General features: G+C 34.8%; 1 protein-coding gene across 11 annotated transcripts in view; it reads left to right on the top strand.

Moving 5' to 3' along the window:
* The window catches only part of PCDH10 (protocadherin 10), a 36,539-nt gene extending 16,953 nt beyond the window's left edge, over positions 1–19,586 (top strand). For 2 of the 11 annotated variants that reach the window (XM_035324598.1, XM_035324601.1), the window contains exons 5-7: positions 9,478–9,570; positions 11,522–11,596; positions 13,964–19,502. In XM_035324598.1, coding sequence (XP_035180489.1) covers positions 9,478–9,570; positions 11,522–11,556 — 128 coding nt within the window. In that variant the 3' untranslated portion in view covers positions 11,557–11,596; positions 13,964–19,502. Of the gene's footprint in view, positions 1–9,477; positions 9,571–11,521; positions 11,597–13,503; positions 13,737–13,963 lie in introns of those variants that run through there. The other 9 variants (XM_035324606.1, XM_035324602.1, XM_035324607.1 and 6 more) reach the window with 7 other exon arrangements.
* The last annotated feature ends 517 nt before the right edge of the window (positions 19,587–20,103 follow it).

Here is a 20,103-nt window from a genome sequence, read left to right as displayed (position 1 = left end):
AAGAAAGAAAGAAAGAAAGAAAGAAAGAAAGAAAGAAAGAAAGAAAGGCATTTTTAGGAAGCTGCCCATCCCAGGTAACCTTTTCAACTAAATGTGCAGGACTGCATCATGAAAGAGGATGTTGATGAAAAAAATAAAATGAATAGGAAGAAGCCAAGGGTTTATATGTTTCTTTAATAATCTTTTTTTTTTTTTTTTTTTAACAAAAGCTAGTGACCAAAGAAAGTCAGAAGTTGTATTTGTCATCTTTTTTAAAAAGTACTAGAAAATGTTGTAAATTTGAGGCCGGTAAGAAATGTTAGCACAAGATATAAAATTGTGACTGTGGGGTTTTAAGAACATGGTAGCTGGCATCTGTCCAGGAAAACAGCACAGAAAGATTGTCAATCCGTTAGAATTTTGACAGAGTGGGTGAGAATTAATCAATACAGCATATCTGAACTGTCAAAAAAAGCCTTTAGCCTAGCTTCTGTGTAGTAGAAGAAGCTACTAAAGTAAGCAAGTGTTGTTGCAGGGAAAGCATTACCAAATTCTGTGTGTCTGAGACAGAAAAAATTCATAAGGATAAATGGGACACTTTAGCAGAAGCAGAGTTCTCCTAGCATCTGTGTGGAGATCCATGGACTTTAAAGCATTAATTTTCTAGAAAAGGAAATGAACATAAAACGGACAGTATTTGCAGATGACATAAAATGATTTAGGTCAATCAGGTCTCTAATAGACTGTGTATGTCCACATAATTCAGTGAAGCACGAGCTTCTGAATTAGCTCGTTCTGTAAATGGAAGCTGCATAACAACGTTGGTGCAGAGGAATAACTGAGAGGACTTAATAGTTTGAGCTGTGCCACAAGGGTAGTGGGTATGGATGTGAACTGATAGCTCGATGTGGAGGTCTCACTGCCCCATTACGAGCCTGCTTGCTCAAGGCTGCACCTACCTGTAGATTCCTGCACTGCATTCCAATGGGCACCTTCAATGCTCAGCTTTAGAAAAGACAAACAAGGATGGCAATGCATGGTATGAGAAATTTGACCTCTTCTTGAGAAAAAAGACTGTGGAACAAGTCCCCGAAAAATGTCCCCTGATGTGCAGATCCAGCAAGTAGGAATGAATTGTCAACTTGTAAAAAGGAATTGAACTGAAAATACACTAGAATAAACTATTATAAAACTATTACACAAACCATACCACTATGTTGCTCTAGCCAGTCTATTCATTCCATAGAAATACATAGCATAATGGCGAAAATACTGAAAATATTTCTGTGCAAAGCCATACCAAAAGCTTAGCACTAATTAATTTAGACAAGCTATGATAGGGACATGAATTAAACAGGAGAGTGAATGAACACAGAAGTTACGCTGGGCATCTATCCCCATTTACCATTTTCAGTTAAAAAAGAGCAGCAAAACAATTGAGAAGCAAACATGTCATGAAATGGGAAGATAATACACATTTGATAAGTTGATATACATTTGACAGAAATGCTAAAGTAATCTGTCAAACTCATGGTTATGGGGGACAAATAAAGGGCTTCATAGTGGAGAAGAGGCAAGCAAGAGGTCTACTTTTTTTTTTTTTCTTTTTTGAGGCTTAGGTCATTGAATACTTAGGTCATCTATTTGGGCAAGGCCCTCAGGTGGGAACAGTATGATTAGCACCATTTCATTCATCTCACTAGTGTGTTGGTCTACAACTGATAAGTAGCTTTTAAATTATTTTCCTGTGTTCTTTTTTTTTTCCCCTGTAATTGTGGATTGTTCTAGATGTGCATTTTTTAATAATATTTTAGAGCTTACCTAAAAGCTATGCACTGACATTTTTAATGTATTTTTCTTTCTACTAAGAGGTTAGGATTTTTTAATATATGAAAATATTCAGATATTGCCATAATACTTTAACTGTAGATGTAGAAATGTTTGTTTTGATCTAGAAATTACTTTGGCATAGATTAATTTACTTTGTACGCAAGTTAAAATAAGCTACATAAAGGCACAATTTACCTCGCAGGATAATAGCATCCATGCCAGGAGATACTGTGGAATAACAGCTGTGTTCCAAAGTAGCCCCTAATCAACTCGGCAATATTCCCTATGCACACGCAAGCATCTTTGCATTCACTGCTGAAACTAGAAAATTATAATGGTAATAACTACACCATCAGTGATGCCAACACCATCAATGTATTTTATGTATGAATCAGGATACTATCATGTTAGGTATGACGGTGAGAGAGAGAGAATTAAAAACTGATCCCTTCCCCAAAGAGCCAGCAGCCTAAGTAAGGTGAAGTAGAAGAAGCAAAATAACCTTCTTCAGCTAACCGTTTTGTATTGTGTCGCAGGGATACTCTATGCAACCTTTGATAGATGTACATAGGTCTAGGTTTACAGAGACAAATAGCTTGCATTAGTCTTGTTTGTATCACCCAAAAAATTTAAACGCAAGCTTGTGTTCATCCTGTGTCTCTGTTTCTTAGCCTGGATAGCCATTGCTTCACTCTGCAGTAGAGGTGCGGTGAAGGTCAGTCTGTGCACGATCAGGGAGATTGAGCTTGGGTCTGAGCAGAAGTGTAGAATGTGTAGACGTAATCCGAGATTCTGGTTCTACAAAATCTTTGGCATCTGCTCGACTCGTCGTATTCAAGTCATCTTGGTTTACAAACAAAATTAAAAAGCTTTCAAAAGTCTTTGCCCAGTTGAATTTAGGAATAGGACCATCAATTTATTTCAAATAATCTACCACAGAGATATCACAAAGAATGGTTTATCTTACAGTCATTATCCATCCCCCTGAATTAGATTAGAGCAAATGACAGAGGAGAAAAATATTCTTGTCTTTACACCAGGACAAGAAGTGTCTCACAATCCTCTGACTGTTTTTCAAAGGAATAAAAAAAAAAAGCACATGCAAAGATTTGGGGGGGGGCATTTGACATCTCTAGGATCACAAAGGCTATTTCTATGTGGCAGGACATGTAACGCAATTTTCTGCTATTATTTAACATAAATATATGAAAGATGTATTAAGCAAGACGTCTTTGCTGTTTCGGAAAAGTTTCCCCCAAAAATTAAGCAAATTACCATTTTGTACATTTAATATAATGGAAGAAGAATTTTCTTCTTGTTTATTTGCATCTTAGTGCTGGAAATCACAGCTGAGATAGACATTATAGCATCGCATTTGCATAAATGTAAATAACAATTATTTTGAATCGAACACAAGTTTTAAAAAATATCAATCCTTTCTACGTTTTTGTTTTTAAAAATTAGTCTATTTAATTTCTAATACAAATCAGATAATCTTGTGAGCCTGCTAGTCCCTTCACAAATACTTTTTCCAGTTTCTACATATTTGAACTAAATATGCACGCTAGTAAAAGCAAACAAATTATTTTTAAAAAAATAATTAAATTTTATTGGTATGAATAAACAAATGATATGTACACAGTGAAAGAGTTGTTCATTTGTGAACAGTAGTTTCATGCTCAAAACTAATGTTAAAATTGTATATTTCAACTTGAAATCTGACCTGCAAAGCTGAATATCTTGCATATCCCATTACAGACAGTGGAACTCTATCTTATATTGAGGAATTTATCTGCATGGCAGCGTACAACTCTCATTTCTGCACAAATAAGAAAGATTTTCACCATGCTGAGCTGCTCAGCAAAAATGGAGGCTGAGTTGAAAAGCCAACATGTAATGCTAATAAACCTAATTGTATACTTTTTATGCAGATAACTCTATCTGCAATGCTAAGAGATTTATTCGCTTATACCTAAAGTTTGCCAGGTCAGATACATCTCTACCAGGTAAATAAAGTTTACAAAAAAAAAAAATAAATAAATAAAAGGTAATATTAATGAAAATATAATCAGAGGAGTGCAAGACTGTTTTTAGTCATTATTGTAGGTACTGGGATGTCTTGAATAAACCACTTAAGATGATTCACTGTTCAATGATTATTGCATAACTTTTGAAAGCATTTTTATCTTATATTCATGACTGGTTTGCATTCTTCATCTGGATGTATTCCTCTTGCAGCTATCACTCAAAAGGAATAACTCTTACAGGGTATTACAGCAATAATAGAAAGGAAATAGATAATTCAGAAAGCAAAATTAGAAATGAATATATAAATATGCAAAGATAACTTGGCTGTAGCCCAATAAAACCTATAAATTACTTTTTAAAAAAGTGATGAATGTAAGAATAAGCATTCTTTTAATTTTTAAGCACAGGTGTTAGCTGTTACATTTAAATGCTATTTGCTTAAATCCTTTTATTTAACTGTGGTCTTAGAGCTCCCTGTGTTACTCAAAACACTGATTGGAAAAAAAGCACCAGTTATTTGGTTAACATAGCATCTTTTATCTAGGAGGACTGTAGAGCTCTTTGCATCTATAGTGCAGGAAAATGACTGAAGAAAGTTAAAGGAATTTAACTTACTTGAAAGAAAAATCAACATTTGTTTTGTCCTAAAATATGTATCTATCCAACTTTTTTTTTCTTCTAATCGCTGTAGAAGTCTGTATTTGCTGGTTCTGACTGGATCACATAGAAGTCTTGTATATCTAACTGTCTCAGACTTGTGCTATATTTATTAATTTATGTCAATATTGAGAGTGCTGATGTCTGCTGTGATAACTCATCTCTGGAAAGTTTGTTTTGTGTGGGTGTTTTGGTTTGTCTTTATTTTGTTTTGTTTGTTTGTTTTTTAAATAATTAAATTGTTTTCTGGATTCCTACTAGTTTAATATGGGAGAAACCAGCAGAAAAAATGTTTGAAACTTCAGGAGTTATTTTTGAGATGCTCATCTTTCAAATTTAAATCCTATCTCAAAAGTAATTTAGCCAGTTATGGACATGAGATTCTGTAGAAAGCAATGAGATGATTGCAGTTAAATTTTTCAGAGGCATTGAAGTTGCCTATTTTTGATAGGCAAGTTCTTTTCAGTATGAATAAATGTTGTTCTTACATGCACAGACCTTAATGTGATGGTCAGGAGCTCGAGTATTGAATGTACTCCTAATCTTGTGTCTGTGTGCAAAAAAGTCTTTTCCTCTCTGCTTTCCTCTCCTACAAACTCCTTGGGCTGCACAGCAGAGGAAATTATTCTTGTTTCACACTCTTTTCCTGCACAAAATAGATTTTCTGCTTTCATTTCCACTGCCTTAATTTTAGAGGGCATTTCTTCCTAATTTTTTTTGACCAAAGGACAAAAAATAGGGAAAGCCACTTAAAGAATGAAACAAATAGGAAAAGAAGGGACAGCATCTATCGTGTTTGAACAAGCACATTATAGGGATCAGTGCTGCCATTTCTCTGGCAAGCCTGCAAACAGCTCTATTTGTACGCTAGGCACTGAGAATCCACAGTTTCAGGTGAGCAGTAAGATGACCACTGCTGGGAAGTACCTGTCAATGTATTTATTTTGTTTTAGAAATGTGGTATAGCGAAGTCAGAAGAGTGAAAAATTACTTATGTAGTACCGTCTTGTAAGACAGGAGATGTAAGTAGGAGATGGACAGTCAGAATATAATTTTTAACTTCTATACCTAATAAATTGCTGGAAGAACTAAATATTATGAATAATAGGCAATGTGGTTTCACTAAAAATTAAAACTGTGCTAAAATAACTTAATCTCTTTCTTTGATAGAATAATAGTCCTTATTGTTTGAAGAAAATATTGTGGACATGGTGAACTTGATTCCTAAGTTCTGCCTGAAAATTATGTGCATATATGAGTTGCAAGAGTAAATCAACCATTTCTTGCATACACACGAATCTTTTACATGTGTAAATGGTATTGTATTACATGATATTTTCACAGGAGTGATTTGGTTAGAAAAAATGGTTGCAGACTAGATTCACTGAGGAAGCTATAGGGATGATGGACTCCTGTTTTAGCAAGTGACCTGAGTCCCCTGACTTTTTTTCACCTTTTTCAACACTTTTTCAACAAAGTGTTGTGGTCTTGTATTTGCAGTATATTTGATGTACAGGATGGCTTATTGCTTCTACTTTAATTAAAACAGGATCCTTCCCAACTGGGATGTCGTGGTTGATACCCTTGCACTCTCTGCAGTGCCTTTGGCCTGTGTCAACTAGCTCTCTTCCCTAACAAGTCCTGGGCATGGTGTGTGTGAGAATGTGGGCCAGGGACCATTCCTGAAAGCAGACTGAATGTGATCACAGTATATAGCCCCTATATATGACTCAGAAGTTTTAATAATGTGGACATAAATCATTCTGTTCTAGTGGTATTGTAACAAAGAATAGTCAAGGGCACATTGCATTAAAGGCTAGAAACTGTGCCAATATGTTTTTTTGAATAAGAGAAGTTTTGAAAGGATTGCAAGAACTTTATATGATGTACTTAAATATATTATCTTGGCAAACTGGGAAGAACTCTCTGAAATCTGAGTGCTACTCATGAAAGACAGTGTAAAGTACTGTGCTTAGTTCAATGGGAAATAAAACGTTCACAAAAAGAGAGGGGGTGTACCTGCCAAATCCTAATACTACCAGGCGAGAGAAGTGGTAGAAAAAACATAATGACAAAGATTAATTAGATAGGAATACAGTGCGTGATGCTGATGTAATACTGTAATGCATGTTACCTAGTGTCAGAACAAGTATATTTAATTATTTCAGGCACAATTCAATGTGATTAATTTAGGCACCTCTGAAGGCCACCAAATTGCAACTTATATATATGTCTGCTTTTCACTTGAATCTATAGGGAACTTAGTCACTTAAGAGCAGTTTAGAAGGACTGGGTCATATTCCTCTTCTTCCCAGGGCACTGAAAATTTTAAGTCTTGTTGTAGTCAACATTGAGTGTATTCTGCATTGCTTAACTCTCAAACAAACGTGCTCATTTTCAGGCTTGTCACCTTAAAGACATTTTAGTGTAGATTTCAGGAAAGTACAAAGAAAATGTTGAGTTCTGAAAAACGGAGGAAGGAGAAAAGATTTGAGGAGAAGTGATAGTTGCATACAAACACATAAGCAAATCTTTTTTTTTTTTTTTTTTTAAGGGATCAAATACTGGCATTACTAAGGATAGTACCAAAATTATGAGGTTCAAGTGAAAAAGTTAGTTGGGAAGAAAGTTAATTTGCTATGAGAACACATGCAATTTGAATGAGTTGATGGAGAATCTTGTTAGCGAATTTGTATGACATACATCATAAATAATTTAGGAGCTACTTAATCCATCCTAATACAATATGTAATTATAATAACACTTAAAAATGAAATGTTCCATGATTCTCTGACTGCAAGGTGATGTCATGTATAATCTTTAGTGTTTTCAGGTAGATAATACAGTTGTAATAATGTAGAAAGATGAAGAGGCTTTCTTGTTCTTACTCTGTCTTGTGCGAAAATTGACTTTGGTGTCTCTATGGTACATTATAGAATATACCTTAGCACTTTCTATACTGCATTGTAGTAACTAAAAAGCATTGTTTTGGCAGTAAATAACAGCAACCAGAAATAAATCAAATCTGACGTGTACTATGGCACCGGGCTGTTCCTAGCAGTGAAAAAAAATTGTCAGCATTTAGCACAGAAAATGAAGTAAAAATATGTTATGCGCCACAGAACATTGATGACAAAAAACATAACTTGATTCAAAAGAAAATCCCTAATCCCATAGTTAATGTAATGTATATGTCGATTAAGGTCAGTGCTTAAACTTAAGTCTATTTCTGAGTATAGTGCTAAACATTCCTTTATGTGAATTGGGTCTTGACTACCTATTCTTAAGAACTGTATTGCTTTTTTTTTTTTTTTTTTCCTTCCAGAGACTCACCTGAGTCCAGGTAGAATATAAATCTCAGGGCACTCATTAGCACCAAAAAAAACATTTTAATGACTGTCATGAATTGTCAAAAATTGTATCAAGAAGCCTGCTTGTCATACCAAAATATTCACAAAGACATGTTCAAAGAACTCCTGGTGGTGTCAGTATACTTCCAGAAGTACATGGGCACCAAAGATCAGAAACATTTCAAAAATAGGGAAATAATTTTACTAAGCATATATCTTAAGATCTTGAAAAGAAGCTAATGGAAGTGGCAATGTGCATCAGTCAGAAATTTGGTCAATAAACTTTTTCCAAAGAAAAATAAATAAAAAGATGGGTAATTTGTTTAAATTGTTGATAGAGAATTCAACATTATGTTCAAATTTGAAAAGTAACACTTGTATTTAAGTGCAAAGGACAAAACCTTTTCCCCCTTTTCATGGAAAAGATAACATTATTTGTCATATTCACTAGATTATGGTCTATGCAGTATCCACCACTGTCAAATTTGACTTGGCTGGGAATCAGCATCTGTTGAATTGATTTAAATGAATATGGGCAGGGAAATATATAATGCATTTAATGCAAGACAAAAGGAAGGACAATGTGTGTGGTCACATTGCTTACTAAATGTGAAAGAGCTCTTTGGCATAATCATCTTTGTTCCAGAAGTAAAGACAAATTCTCGAAGGATAGATTTCAATGGGCTGTGGAGTGTGCTTACTTAAATAAAGGCAAGTCTCTTTCTAGCAAAGATTCACTGCAGCAATTGCTAAACTCTTGCATTTTGGCCTACTTCATTTATTCACAGCCTGAAGACCTAATACTCACAATTAATTTTGATTTGAGGTGAAATCTGGGTAATTGTGCATGTCAGTCCAAATGGTGCTAGTTTATTTTAGAAACTATTTATATTTTGTATTTTGCAGATCCCATAAAGAATATTTCAGTTATGAGTCTTTATTAGAGACAAATTTTGCTTATATGTTTGCATGCGGGAGCTTCTTCTGCCTTGCCTATCTATCAGATGTCAGTAAGGGCCAGATAGAAAATGGCCTCATTCTTGGCTAACTCCCTTGTAGGTCTTTAAGATTCTTCAGGCATATCACATATTTTACATATGCATGTATACATAAGCACGTAAACAATGGCCACCAGAACCAACTGACTCACTGACATTAGGGCAGAGTTGGACTTTTTTTTTTACGGTACAAAAGTACGTTCCATCTTCCTTTTTTCAACTATTTGATATAATGCAGAGTTAATAAAAACACATAAAATGGGTAAAATATAACATGGGCATCTAGAACAGCAGCTATTTTGTGCAAGTGTGCTCTACTGAGTGCATAGGTATGAAGCACATGATCTCTTAACTAAGGATTTGATAGAGGGAAAAAAAAAAGACTATTTCATGAGGAAAAGATACTTGATACATTTTTTATTTTCATATTTGTGTACCAAAATACAACTGGACTCATTAAGTCAATCTCTTATAATGCCATTAGTGGAGTTTTCATAAATTTCATTAGCAATGCTTTAAAATACTTCTTTGAGTAAAAGTTGATTTAAAAAAAAAAAAAAAAAAAAAAAACTTTATGGATTGCAAAAGATACTGAATTGAGACCTGCAATGACTGCAATACTTTTTTATCCACAGAACATGGGTGGCAGCAGAGTAATCTTCCCCATCCTACATCCCCCAGCCCCAGCCGTGTGTCTCACCCTTTACCTGGATACACCACTACAAAGGGTGAGGGAGCTATAGTAGTTACTCTGCATTCCAGTTCACTTGTTGACCTCTTTCCAAAAATGTGGTTGCTGGTAATTAAATTAGAGCTCCACTGAAACAGCCAAAATATTTTGTATAGCATACCTTCTACCACTTATTAAATCGTGTTCTCTATTCAATTGGGCTGAGTCAGAACAGGAACGTTGAATTTGCAGCCTGTTGCTCATCTCTAGTATTTTCCATTCCTGGCTCTGTCAACGCCAGTGGGACTTAGTGAAGGGCAATATATTTCATCTGATATAATTAACATATAGACAGTAAAGAGAACTATAAAAATATGAAGAAAGTTAAAGTTAATGTAAAATTAAAACCAACATTGCCATAATGTATCTGAGGTAATTAATTGCTTTAAAAATTATTGTTCAAGTGCAAGGAACTCGCTGTACAGCCTGAGTAGCTGGGCTGTTTCGAAGTGGAATACAAGGAGATTACAGCCTTTTGTAATCTCTGTATCAGTTGCATGGGGGCCCCCTGATCTGCATAAACATGACATTGTGAGGCACACGTTTTATGCAGAGGACCCAAAAGAGAAAAAATGCATTGAACACTTATGTGGAAGCCTATCTGAACACCCACAGGAAGTTAAAAAATACTTGGTTATTGTGCTAGCTTAGAAAATTTGGATCTGCAATAGCAAGATGACAGTTTATGTACTGTTTTTCCCCCTACTTTCCAGTTGCATAGCTTTGTTTGTTTTAAAGAGGACTCTTCTAGGTTGAAGAGTCTTCTTCCTCCTGTGTGGAGGGGGATCAGTAATGTTTCCGTAACAGCAGCAGCATATATGGCATTCCGTACCCTTTGGAGATTTTATTAGCTAGGGATTCATTGGGATTTTAGACTGTTGGCATTTGGGGGAACTCTGCAGTTATTCTGTTACTGCAGATATAATACTGTGGAACATTATGGAGTTGCTAAATATAGTACAGAGAAAGTGACAATAGTTATAAAAGGTACAGCATGTGTCTTCTTTTGCTGCTTCGGTTGCCAGCAGTGGAGGGAAGCAGTGGGCCTTCTCTCTGTCCTAGTTAGATTAGCTAGCAATGCTAAGCAGGAGAACTCTTTTATTCAGAGAGTTTGAAGGTCTTCCAAGTACAAACAATCCCTTCTAGGGACTGCCAGAAGAGGAAATGTATATAACTGTATTCATGGCTGTAAGTAGCCTGACATAAGATTTGGATGCAATAGGATTATTCACAACAGAGTAGAAGGAAGATGTATTTATAAGGGCTTTACAGTATTTTCTGTTCATTTCTGACCCATACGCTAGGAATAATCATTGCATATGTTATTTTCTATTTTCTGTTTCTTATGTTAGTGTTTTTCATTTCTTTTTCTGTTCATCTACCACTGATCTCTTTACATGTCTTCTCTCATCAGTCTGCACAGAACTAGCTCACCGCTGAGACTTACTAATGCGTATGGAGGGACAATTGAATCTTAATGTATTTTTGCTGTCTTCTATTTCCTGTTTTTATTGACATTCCATACAAATTTTATGCATTAAGCATTCTTACTGTAACTCTCAAAACCTTTGTTAAGGCCTTTGGAGAAGAATCAATAGTCAGTACAGCATAAATCGCGTACCCTAAGAATTTTAATTGGAATGCTTGTGATTATTTAATCATCTTGTTCGCCTCAAACACTGATAGACTATATTATTATTTTTTTTTTAAAAAAAAAGGTATAATTATGTTAACGGAATTAGGAAACAGCTCATCATTAAAACCCTTTTTCTAACATCCATACTCGCACAGACTTGAAGCTTCCCTATGCACTTGGTTTGAGAGTTTGCAATAGGAAAGAAAATAGAGATGAAATTGAGAGCTGGGATCTCAGACGAGAATTAGGCACCAGAAATTATGGTGTTCTTGTTCCAGCTCTTACACTGACTCTGATACTTCCATTTCTATAGCGTTTGCCATCTCTGGATCTCAAAGTGGATTATAAAGAATAGTGATTTAAACCTTCCTGCACCTCTAGGAGATAGGTAAGCAATATTATTCCCATTTTACAGATGGAGAAATTGTGATGCAGAGAGGCTTAGTGTTTCTTCTTCAAGTTTACTTATGAGCACACATGCATGCACACACACAGAGCCAGAAATAGACCAGAACTTTTATTGCCCTCTGTTTTAAGCTAAGTCCATCCTCCTTTCCATTTAACCTCTCTGACTTATATTCCCCATCTGTAAAAGGACGGAAACTGGTATAGGCATGGAGAGATTTTTTGGCACATATATTTCTGAGCAAACAGAAAAAACAAACAAACAAACAAAAAACCCCACTGAGGACAAAACTCTCGAAATCCAACGCATTTTGGCAGAGGATATGTTAGATTTTGGGTCAAGGGTTTTGTAGGTGGGGAGAGTGCAGGTGTTCTGCACCCTGACAAGTAAAATTTAGTTATTTTTATAAAATGGCTTGATTATTTTAGAATATAAGCACATTAATAAAAGTTTCAAGTTTTAAAAATGTACTGATTTACATGGCAAAATATTAAACCCCTCAAGTAACTCAGTCTCTGTGTTATCCGAAAGAAACTCCTAGACAAACAGATTTTGCTGTGTACCTCAGGTGCCAGGTCCATAACCCCAATGTGCTGTGGCAGGCAGGAAGAGAAGGAGAGCAGTGCCACATGAGAGCAGCAGTGGCCCTGCTGCTTGTCTGTGGACACAGATCCCGTCCTACTGTGCCTGTACTGCAGTATGAGGTCCGCAACAGCAGACAGCAATCTAGATAACTCTGCTTACCTACTTACAAGAAAAGTGAGATTACTAAAGAGCTTTTGGAGAAAGTGTTGAAGAGCAAATACAGATCTTGTTATTGCTATTACTATTATTGGAATTATTGTTTCTTGTTATATTTTAAAAAGATACTTATACAATTGTCTATAAACGGTCTGACGGTATGATTGGTCTGACCATATACAGCATCAAAAGGTCTTGAAGGTTCTGTCTCATTAATCTTAACTAGTGTTAATAAAATCTTGCAGGAGCTTTTAAAAATCCTTTTGTATTCTGCTACTAATTTGCTACAGAATTGAAACATCGAGACCAGAATATATTAGATGTTTTAATTTTACTGTTAATAACACATCTGGCAGGTGTCTGTATGTTGAACAAATAGCTTACAAATAAATGTTTGTCACATTTTTCTGCATGCATCCTATGGGGTAGGCAGGCTAGATCAAACAACTAGACAACACCCATGTTAACATTTTCCTGTAAGTAATCCCACTTCATTGTGATCCTGCAGATAAATTGCATATATTTATTGGTGAATGTATATATATATATATATATAATGAATAATATGTCTAATGTATATTTTTGTTAAATGGAACGGAGACTGGATATATTTGTTTAGTTCGCATGCAAGCATCAACATGTATATATGGATGACTTAGTTCAAAGATTCATTATAAAATTAAGATTCCTTTTATTTTAGTTGTAACACATCATGGCCAGAAATATACTGAATTTCAAGTAGAGAATTTGGTTGATTTGGAGCTAAGGTAAAAGCTGATTTTATCATTACAGCTTTCCTAAACAATAATAATGATGATGAAGACGATGTTGATAGCAGTAATAACAATACTTCAGCAAGTGAGCCAGTTCCTCGTCTCAGCTTCCTGTGTAACTGAGCTCAGAATTTAACCCAGGGTCTTTCTGAATGCTAGTACAAATCATTTGTTACCTTTGCTCCCAATTACAGTTAAAATAGCCAGTGTCTTGAGGTTATATAGCTAGCACAGCTGCTGGATTAGCTGGTGGGTTTGCTAATGCATTGACCTTCTTCATCTGTGTAACACAAGTTAATTTCCAGTCTGACAGTAAATGCTGAAATTTGAATTGTAGCACTAATGCACCATTTTTTCATCTCTCTGTCAAACCAGACTAAAGGGTCATTTGGTGATGAGGATAATGGTTCACTTTGAAAGGGAAGGAAAACCGACTTCTGAATCTGGGGGATTCTAGATCTTGCTTCAAATAACAAGATGAACTAGGAAAAAATAGGCTTGGAAATTCCAGTAGTATTGAACCTGCGAGTCTGACTATTTGCTGTGTTCTTGTACTGGTGCTGTATAGGCACACTGGAATGCTTAACCTGACATGTTAGACAGAATAATAAAACAGCATGTGAAGTTTGGTTTTCAGACTATCAAGCCTCAAAAAGACTTTTCTCTGAAAAGTGAATCAACGTTAAACTGTTTGCTACAATGGGAACATTAAGCGGCAGTTTGTGACAAGTTTTGATTGTTTCTCTACACTCTAAGAAATACTAAACCTAAGAACTGTTGGAGACTGATTTTTTTTCCTTTTTCTCTCAGAAGTGTCTTTCTTTCTTTTCTGCAGCACGGAAAAGGATATGCTAGTCACTTCTACAGGACTTACCTGAAGCAGCATGATTTGCACAAAAGTCGACCAACAAAAAGCATCAACTTTCAACTTCATTATCTTGGCCATCCAGTTCTGTCTAACTGAAGGATTTGTGTGCTGTTGGAGACATCATGGCCAACAATAGGACCTAATTGCTCTCAGCAGGCCTGAGAAATGAGTTGAAATGTGTAGAACTGTAGAAACTTTAGAGGCAACTGATCTTGCCTCTCTGATCAGTGTGTGCCTGTTTACAGCACTATATATCTTTCTCTCTCCAAAATGTCACTGAGCCCTTTAGATGTTTATATTCACCACAAGAAGCCAATCGTACAGATAAAAGAAATGTGCATTATAAATGCAATATCACTGTTTTAAACTTGACTGTTTTATATTATTTTTGTGTGATCAAGTGTTCCCCAAACTATTCCAACTTTCCAAGAGAGATTGTGATCATGTTCTTTTCACCCGTGGGTCTCAAAAATGTTGTTAATCTGAGGACCCACAAAATTATCAAAGACATTCTGTAGTTTATACACCGTGTTGCAAAGTGTTTACTGTACTATTTCAAAGCTTCTAAATAAATATAAAATATATATTATATTATATTATATATAATTTTCCGAAAAATGTGGTACAACTTAGTTGATTTTTAAATGGATTCATACAGTCTACACCATACACTAAAGTGAGAAGGTAATTCAGGGTTCCTAAGCTATCCTTGCTAAAAACAAAAATAAAATAAACCTTTAATAGTACTTCCCCAATATTCGTATTTTGGTCGATCCTGTTTTTCTTGTTTAAAAAAAAAAAATAATATATCTGTAAGCAACAACATTTTGTCTAAAAGTTGTAATGATTTTTCAATGCCAAAGATGCAGCTGTCAATATTACCAGAATGAGCGCTATGTACTATCAGAGGTATAAATCACTCTCCATTATTTTGATTATATTTCTATGGTTTTTAATTTGGAATCACAAAATCTTTTATAAGGCTCTATAAACTCACCTGTATATGTTGTTAAAAAGAACACTGGGTGTCTGTACATTTTGCAATGTAAAATATAATGTAAGTGAAGTTAAGTATTTTAAGAAAATCATCCCAAACTCATAAATATACATACATACATACACACACAAATGCACACATCTCTCTGACATAGTTTTGTGAAACTATACAAATATATTGGAAAAAATAATATTTCTCTTGTGGCTAGGAATAGTTATTGATAGAATTCAAATTACAAAGGCGAAATTAGGAACATGGCACATTCTCAGCTGACCCTTCTCCCACGAGAGTTTAAAAGGGGTTGACTACCATCTCTGCTGGGAAAAAGATTAAGCCCTTGCATATAATCTTTATGTTCTGTAATAATTATATGGTCTGAAATGGTATCTTAGAGCATTTATTTTCTATAAAATATTGAAAAAGGTCAACTTTTAAAGGTAAAGTTACAAATTACGTTCATGTCCATGGAGCTTAAGTACCATTTACTAAATGTAAAAATCTAGTAAAATGTTTTTTTCTTTATTTTTTTTTCTTTTTTTGAATTGTTTTTTCCCCACTGTATCTTAGTATCTGTCAAATATTGAAAACAAATGATACAACACTGTATTGTCAATGTCTAGCCAAATTTGTACAAATGCCTAGGGACAATCGAGTATTAAGACAACAAAAAAGCTCTCATTGACTACAGTTGAATTCGGATCATGCTGTTATGTATGAATTCTGATATCCCCACCAGTGCTACCACAGGATGAATGTGTGTGAAGCAGATTTTAGCCACTACTATGTGGTTATTGAGTCTGGTTTTCTTCCTTTTGTCATTATTTTTTTTTTGTTTATAATGCCAGTTTCTACAAGCTAGATAAATCATTCGTATGGAAACCATCCAGCTAAGGAGCCAAACAAGACTCCTGATCAGTTTTTTGGAAGCTCTCGGTTCAAACAGCTGGACTGAGCTCTGGAGTTAATTTCACTACTCTTAGCAAAATATGCTTATTAAACACTTTTAATGCATATTTCTAGCACATTTGTATAACTATAAATTATTTTGGGGATCCTTTTAAAAATGTATATGTCATAGAAAACACACACAAGCAAGTGCCAAGAATGGCTATTGATTTGAGCAAACAATAACAGTGGAATGTTTCTCTAGCTGTAGGTAGTGGGGCTTTTAGTCACCTACATGCCTTGTTAGTTTTATGAAGAACAGCAATGATTTTTTTGACGTATCCTTCACTTAAAGCCTGTTAAATTGTTGTTTCTGTTTTAAAAGCAAGTCTTTGTCCTCTATGGAACTGTTTTTTCCTTATTTCCAAGTATCTCTTCAATTGTAGACATATACTGTAATGTTTATTTCAGTCTTTGGGAAGGAAAAAATATTTTGTTTTCTTTTTCATAGTCAGTGAAGTATTTTTGTTTGATAAAACTGCCTTCACATTTGCATACATTTTTTTCTGAAAGACTTAACCATATCAAACCATGTCATTCATTTCCATAACTGAACTCCTTCAGTGAACTATGTATGTAATATACATATCTTCACACGTCTTTTTTTTTCTTTTTTTTTAATTTATGTTAGGTAATAGAGACTTTGGTCCATGTATACACAGACATCCTTCTAAGTTCATTGGGAGAGTCTCAGAGGGTATAATGATACAGAAGGATACAGAACTGCTGAGGAACAGAACTTTTTTAAGTACTGCATCCTGGGCTCCCAAAATATTTAGACTTTTGCTGATTTCCCTAGATCACTGTGAATTTCAGTATGGTAACATTTGATGACATGATGTTTAGGCCACATTAGAAAACAGTACTTAGCTGTCATGTCCCAAGAGAAGTTCTGAGAAGTGTGTATTTCAGGAGAGGTTCAGTCTCTTCCCTAATTATATGTTTTAGTGGGGGAAGATACTTGCTGCATCTAGCCACTTCCCACTGAAATTGAATTGTTCAGCATCTCCATGTATTTCATCTGTCATGCTACTAGGTGCCTGTCTGCAATGATGGGTATGTAAATGCCTTTAAACATTAGCCTTCTGTATTTGCCTCTTCCTTGAAGCATCTGTGATACAAATGTCTAAGGACTCTGATTTGCATATTGGACAAAAAGCAAACTGAACTAGTGGGAAAATATTTAGATTGGATATTACAGAGGAATATCTATATCCATAAGCTGAAATAGGGAAGGTTCTGAAACCACCTTCATTAAAGGATTTCATGAATATTTCAAAAAATACCTGTCAGGGATGATGTAAGTGTACTTAAACTTGCCTCAAAGAAAAGGCATGGACTAGCTTCTCAGTCCTGTCATTCCATAATTTTCCTAGTAGGGCATACTGAGCTTTGGAGGATGTTATCTGCACACAGCTGTAGGAATAAGGACGTTCTATCATTCAATTAGGTATCAGAAGCAATATTTAATGTTTAAATTTGCATAAAATTTATGAACGTAATAGAACAAGCTGTGTGAAGAACTTCCTTTGGCGTAAATTAGAGTTTCACCACAGGACAGTGTTTTATAAAGGAAAACAAAATGAAATCAGATATGTTTTGTTTTGTTTTGTTTTGAATTCCTGGTTTAGATATGTAGCAATGGATGTCTAAGCAACTTGCCTGTTCAATTTCTTCCAAACCAGTCTCCAGTTTCTTCCAGACTGATTATTCCAAAACTGAGAAATACTAAAATATTTCACTACTTGAAATAAAATCTGGGGTATTTAGTGTAGGTTTTTACTAAGCTGCCTACTAAGAGAAAAAATAAAAATAAAAATAAAGTATTTCCAATAATCTATTCTCAGCTGATTTGAATAAGGTGTAGTGATTTTTCAACAGTATTGTTGCAAAACTAAGTGGAATGACAGTGCACAGATATATATAATTTGTAAAGATTATGCTTCCTGCATTATAGTCACTATATATGTGTGTGTTGGGGGGTATGTGTGTGTGTATATAATGATAGTTCAAAATCTAGTAAATTGCCACTGGATTTTTTTCTTAAAGGAGTACACTCTTATCAGTAAATGCAAAGAGAAGGGTAGAAACACATTTATGATATTAGAAAATTAGACTTGTCCCTTAGTGTAGAATGGAGTTTTGTATTCAGTATTTGAATTCAGCCCCTTCTTCATGCATTATACCCACAATCAAACATATAATTCAGCATTTGACTTTAAAAATTTTACCTGCTCATAGTAGACTTTTTTTTTTTTTTTTCCTTTAAAGTACTATCATTCCTCAGGGTAAAAGGTGGAAAAATAGATAGTCTTCCTAGGCTGATAAATTGTCATTGCAATTTTGCAAGGCTGTTAAATATTTATATGTCTTGTATGGAGAAAACTGATCATATCCTGCCATTGTTCCTTGTTCAAGTCTTGAGTTCTATGGCATTGGGACTTTTTAATTAAAATCTGTACAAAGGTGTAGGGGCTAAAATGAGCATCTTTGATATGCACTTAGTTATAGCAATTTGATTGCAAAGCATTAGCATCAGATCTCTACGAAGAACAGAAAGTTGTTCATTCTATTTGAAGTAAAGTAAAAGGCAGCCAGTAAGACTTTATTATTATGTTATGCTATGGGAAATTCTGAAACAATTGAGTCCGTTGCACTGATCCCTACAATCAGAGCTCAATTTTGTCTTGAAGAACTCCTTCACTTTTTTGTCTCTAATCTGCTAATCTGTCTTGATATGAAATGGATACATATATACAAACAAATACACACATCCATTAAAATCCATTGCTGAGCATCTGTGTTTTTGTAGATATCCTCATATGTTAGAAATGAGCAAGAACTAACTTGGACAGCTTTCTTGAATTGTTTTTGAAGTTGAATTTGTTAATAAAGCTCATGATATTGTATGTTGGCTGAGACATCAGGAAAAATGAAATCTATGTGGGTGTAGTTCTCCAGAAGGCAAATGCTTCATTTAGGAAGCATCCTGTCAAAAATGTGTAAATGTGAGTGCTGGAAATCTTGCTGAGTCAAGATGAAACATACTGTGCTAAAACTTTCTTGTTCTCTGTGTCAGCACTGATTAAAATGTCCTCTGGATGTTAACCACTGTAGTCATTCTGAAGATACCAAAAATGGCAAACAGGGTTCAGATAACGTTTACCAATCTTACTGAAGAGAGACAAAGCAAAAAGGTGAATATGTATTAGAATATTTATTTATATTTTATATTATATTATACAGTAGGGAAAATTCAGTTAAGCCAAGCAATTAATGAAACAGTATGCTTCCGAATACGTGCATTTCAAAGATTAAAGTTCACCTCATGATCAGCTTAAAAGCATATTTTGGATAACTCATCTTTGAGTTGCAGTAAGAGTGAAGAGTAATGTATTGTATAACAATGCCTTATGAGAACATGATAAAGTGAATGTAACCATAACAACCTTAAGTTTTAGAAATCTTGGATTCAAACATTCAGGTTGCAAAACTGAACTGTATTTTATATGCATCAGAGCCTAATTCCATTAAAGGCAATGGTCCAAGCCGCAGTGATTTGAAGGAGAGCAAAAGGAAGTTCTCATTTATTTCTTTATGCACATGCATTTTTAAGCAAGAACAGCTTGCAATAAAATTATTTGACACACACACACACAAAAAAAAAAAAAAAAAAAGGGAAACTTCACTAGCTCTGCTTTTAAGAAGCTGTGTAATCAAGTTCTGAAATTTGGATGTTGCTATATTTCAGTTTAAAACAGACATCTTTCTAGTGATTTTATCTTAAAGCAAAGTAACGAAATATGTCAAATGACGTCTCTGTTCAGATTTCCTAAGAAGACCAAAACAGAAATGCAGTCCTGAAAAGATATATTCATGTTTTTAAAATGCAAATGGGCAAATAATTAAAAATTCATTGAACCTGAGTATTCTCACACCACCAAACCTGGTGGCTGAAAATGTGAACAAAACAAGCAAAGAAAATACCAACCCCAAGTAATGTTTCCAGAAGTTTTGCTTTGGAAGGTAACAAATTTCCTAATCACATCATCTCCTTTCAGGCCTAGACTGAAAGATGTTTCCTATCAACTTTTCTGGTCTCACTTTTACTTGGGGTATAGACATAACCTACTGGAGGGTCTCCATGTGTGGGCAGGTGGGGATG

The sequence above is a fragment of the Oxyura jamaicensis genome, chromosome 4 (assembly GCF_011077185.1).
Source record: "Oxyura jamaicensis isolate SHBP4307 breed ruddy duck chromosome 4, BPBGC_Ojam_1.0, whole genome shotgun sequence".
In the NCBI taxonomy this organism is placed as follows: domain Eukaryota; kingdom Metazoa; phylum Chordata; class Aves; order Anseriformes; family Anatidae; genus Oxyura; species Oxyura jamaicensis.
This window is presented reverse-complemented; position numbering and strand designations above follow the sequence as displayed.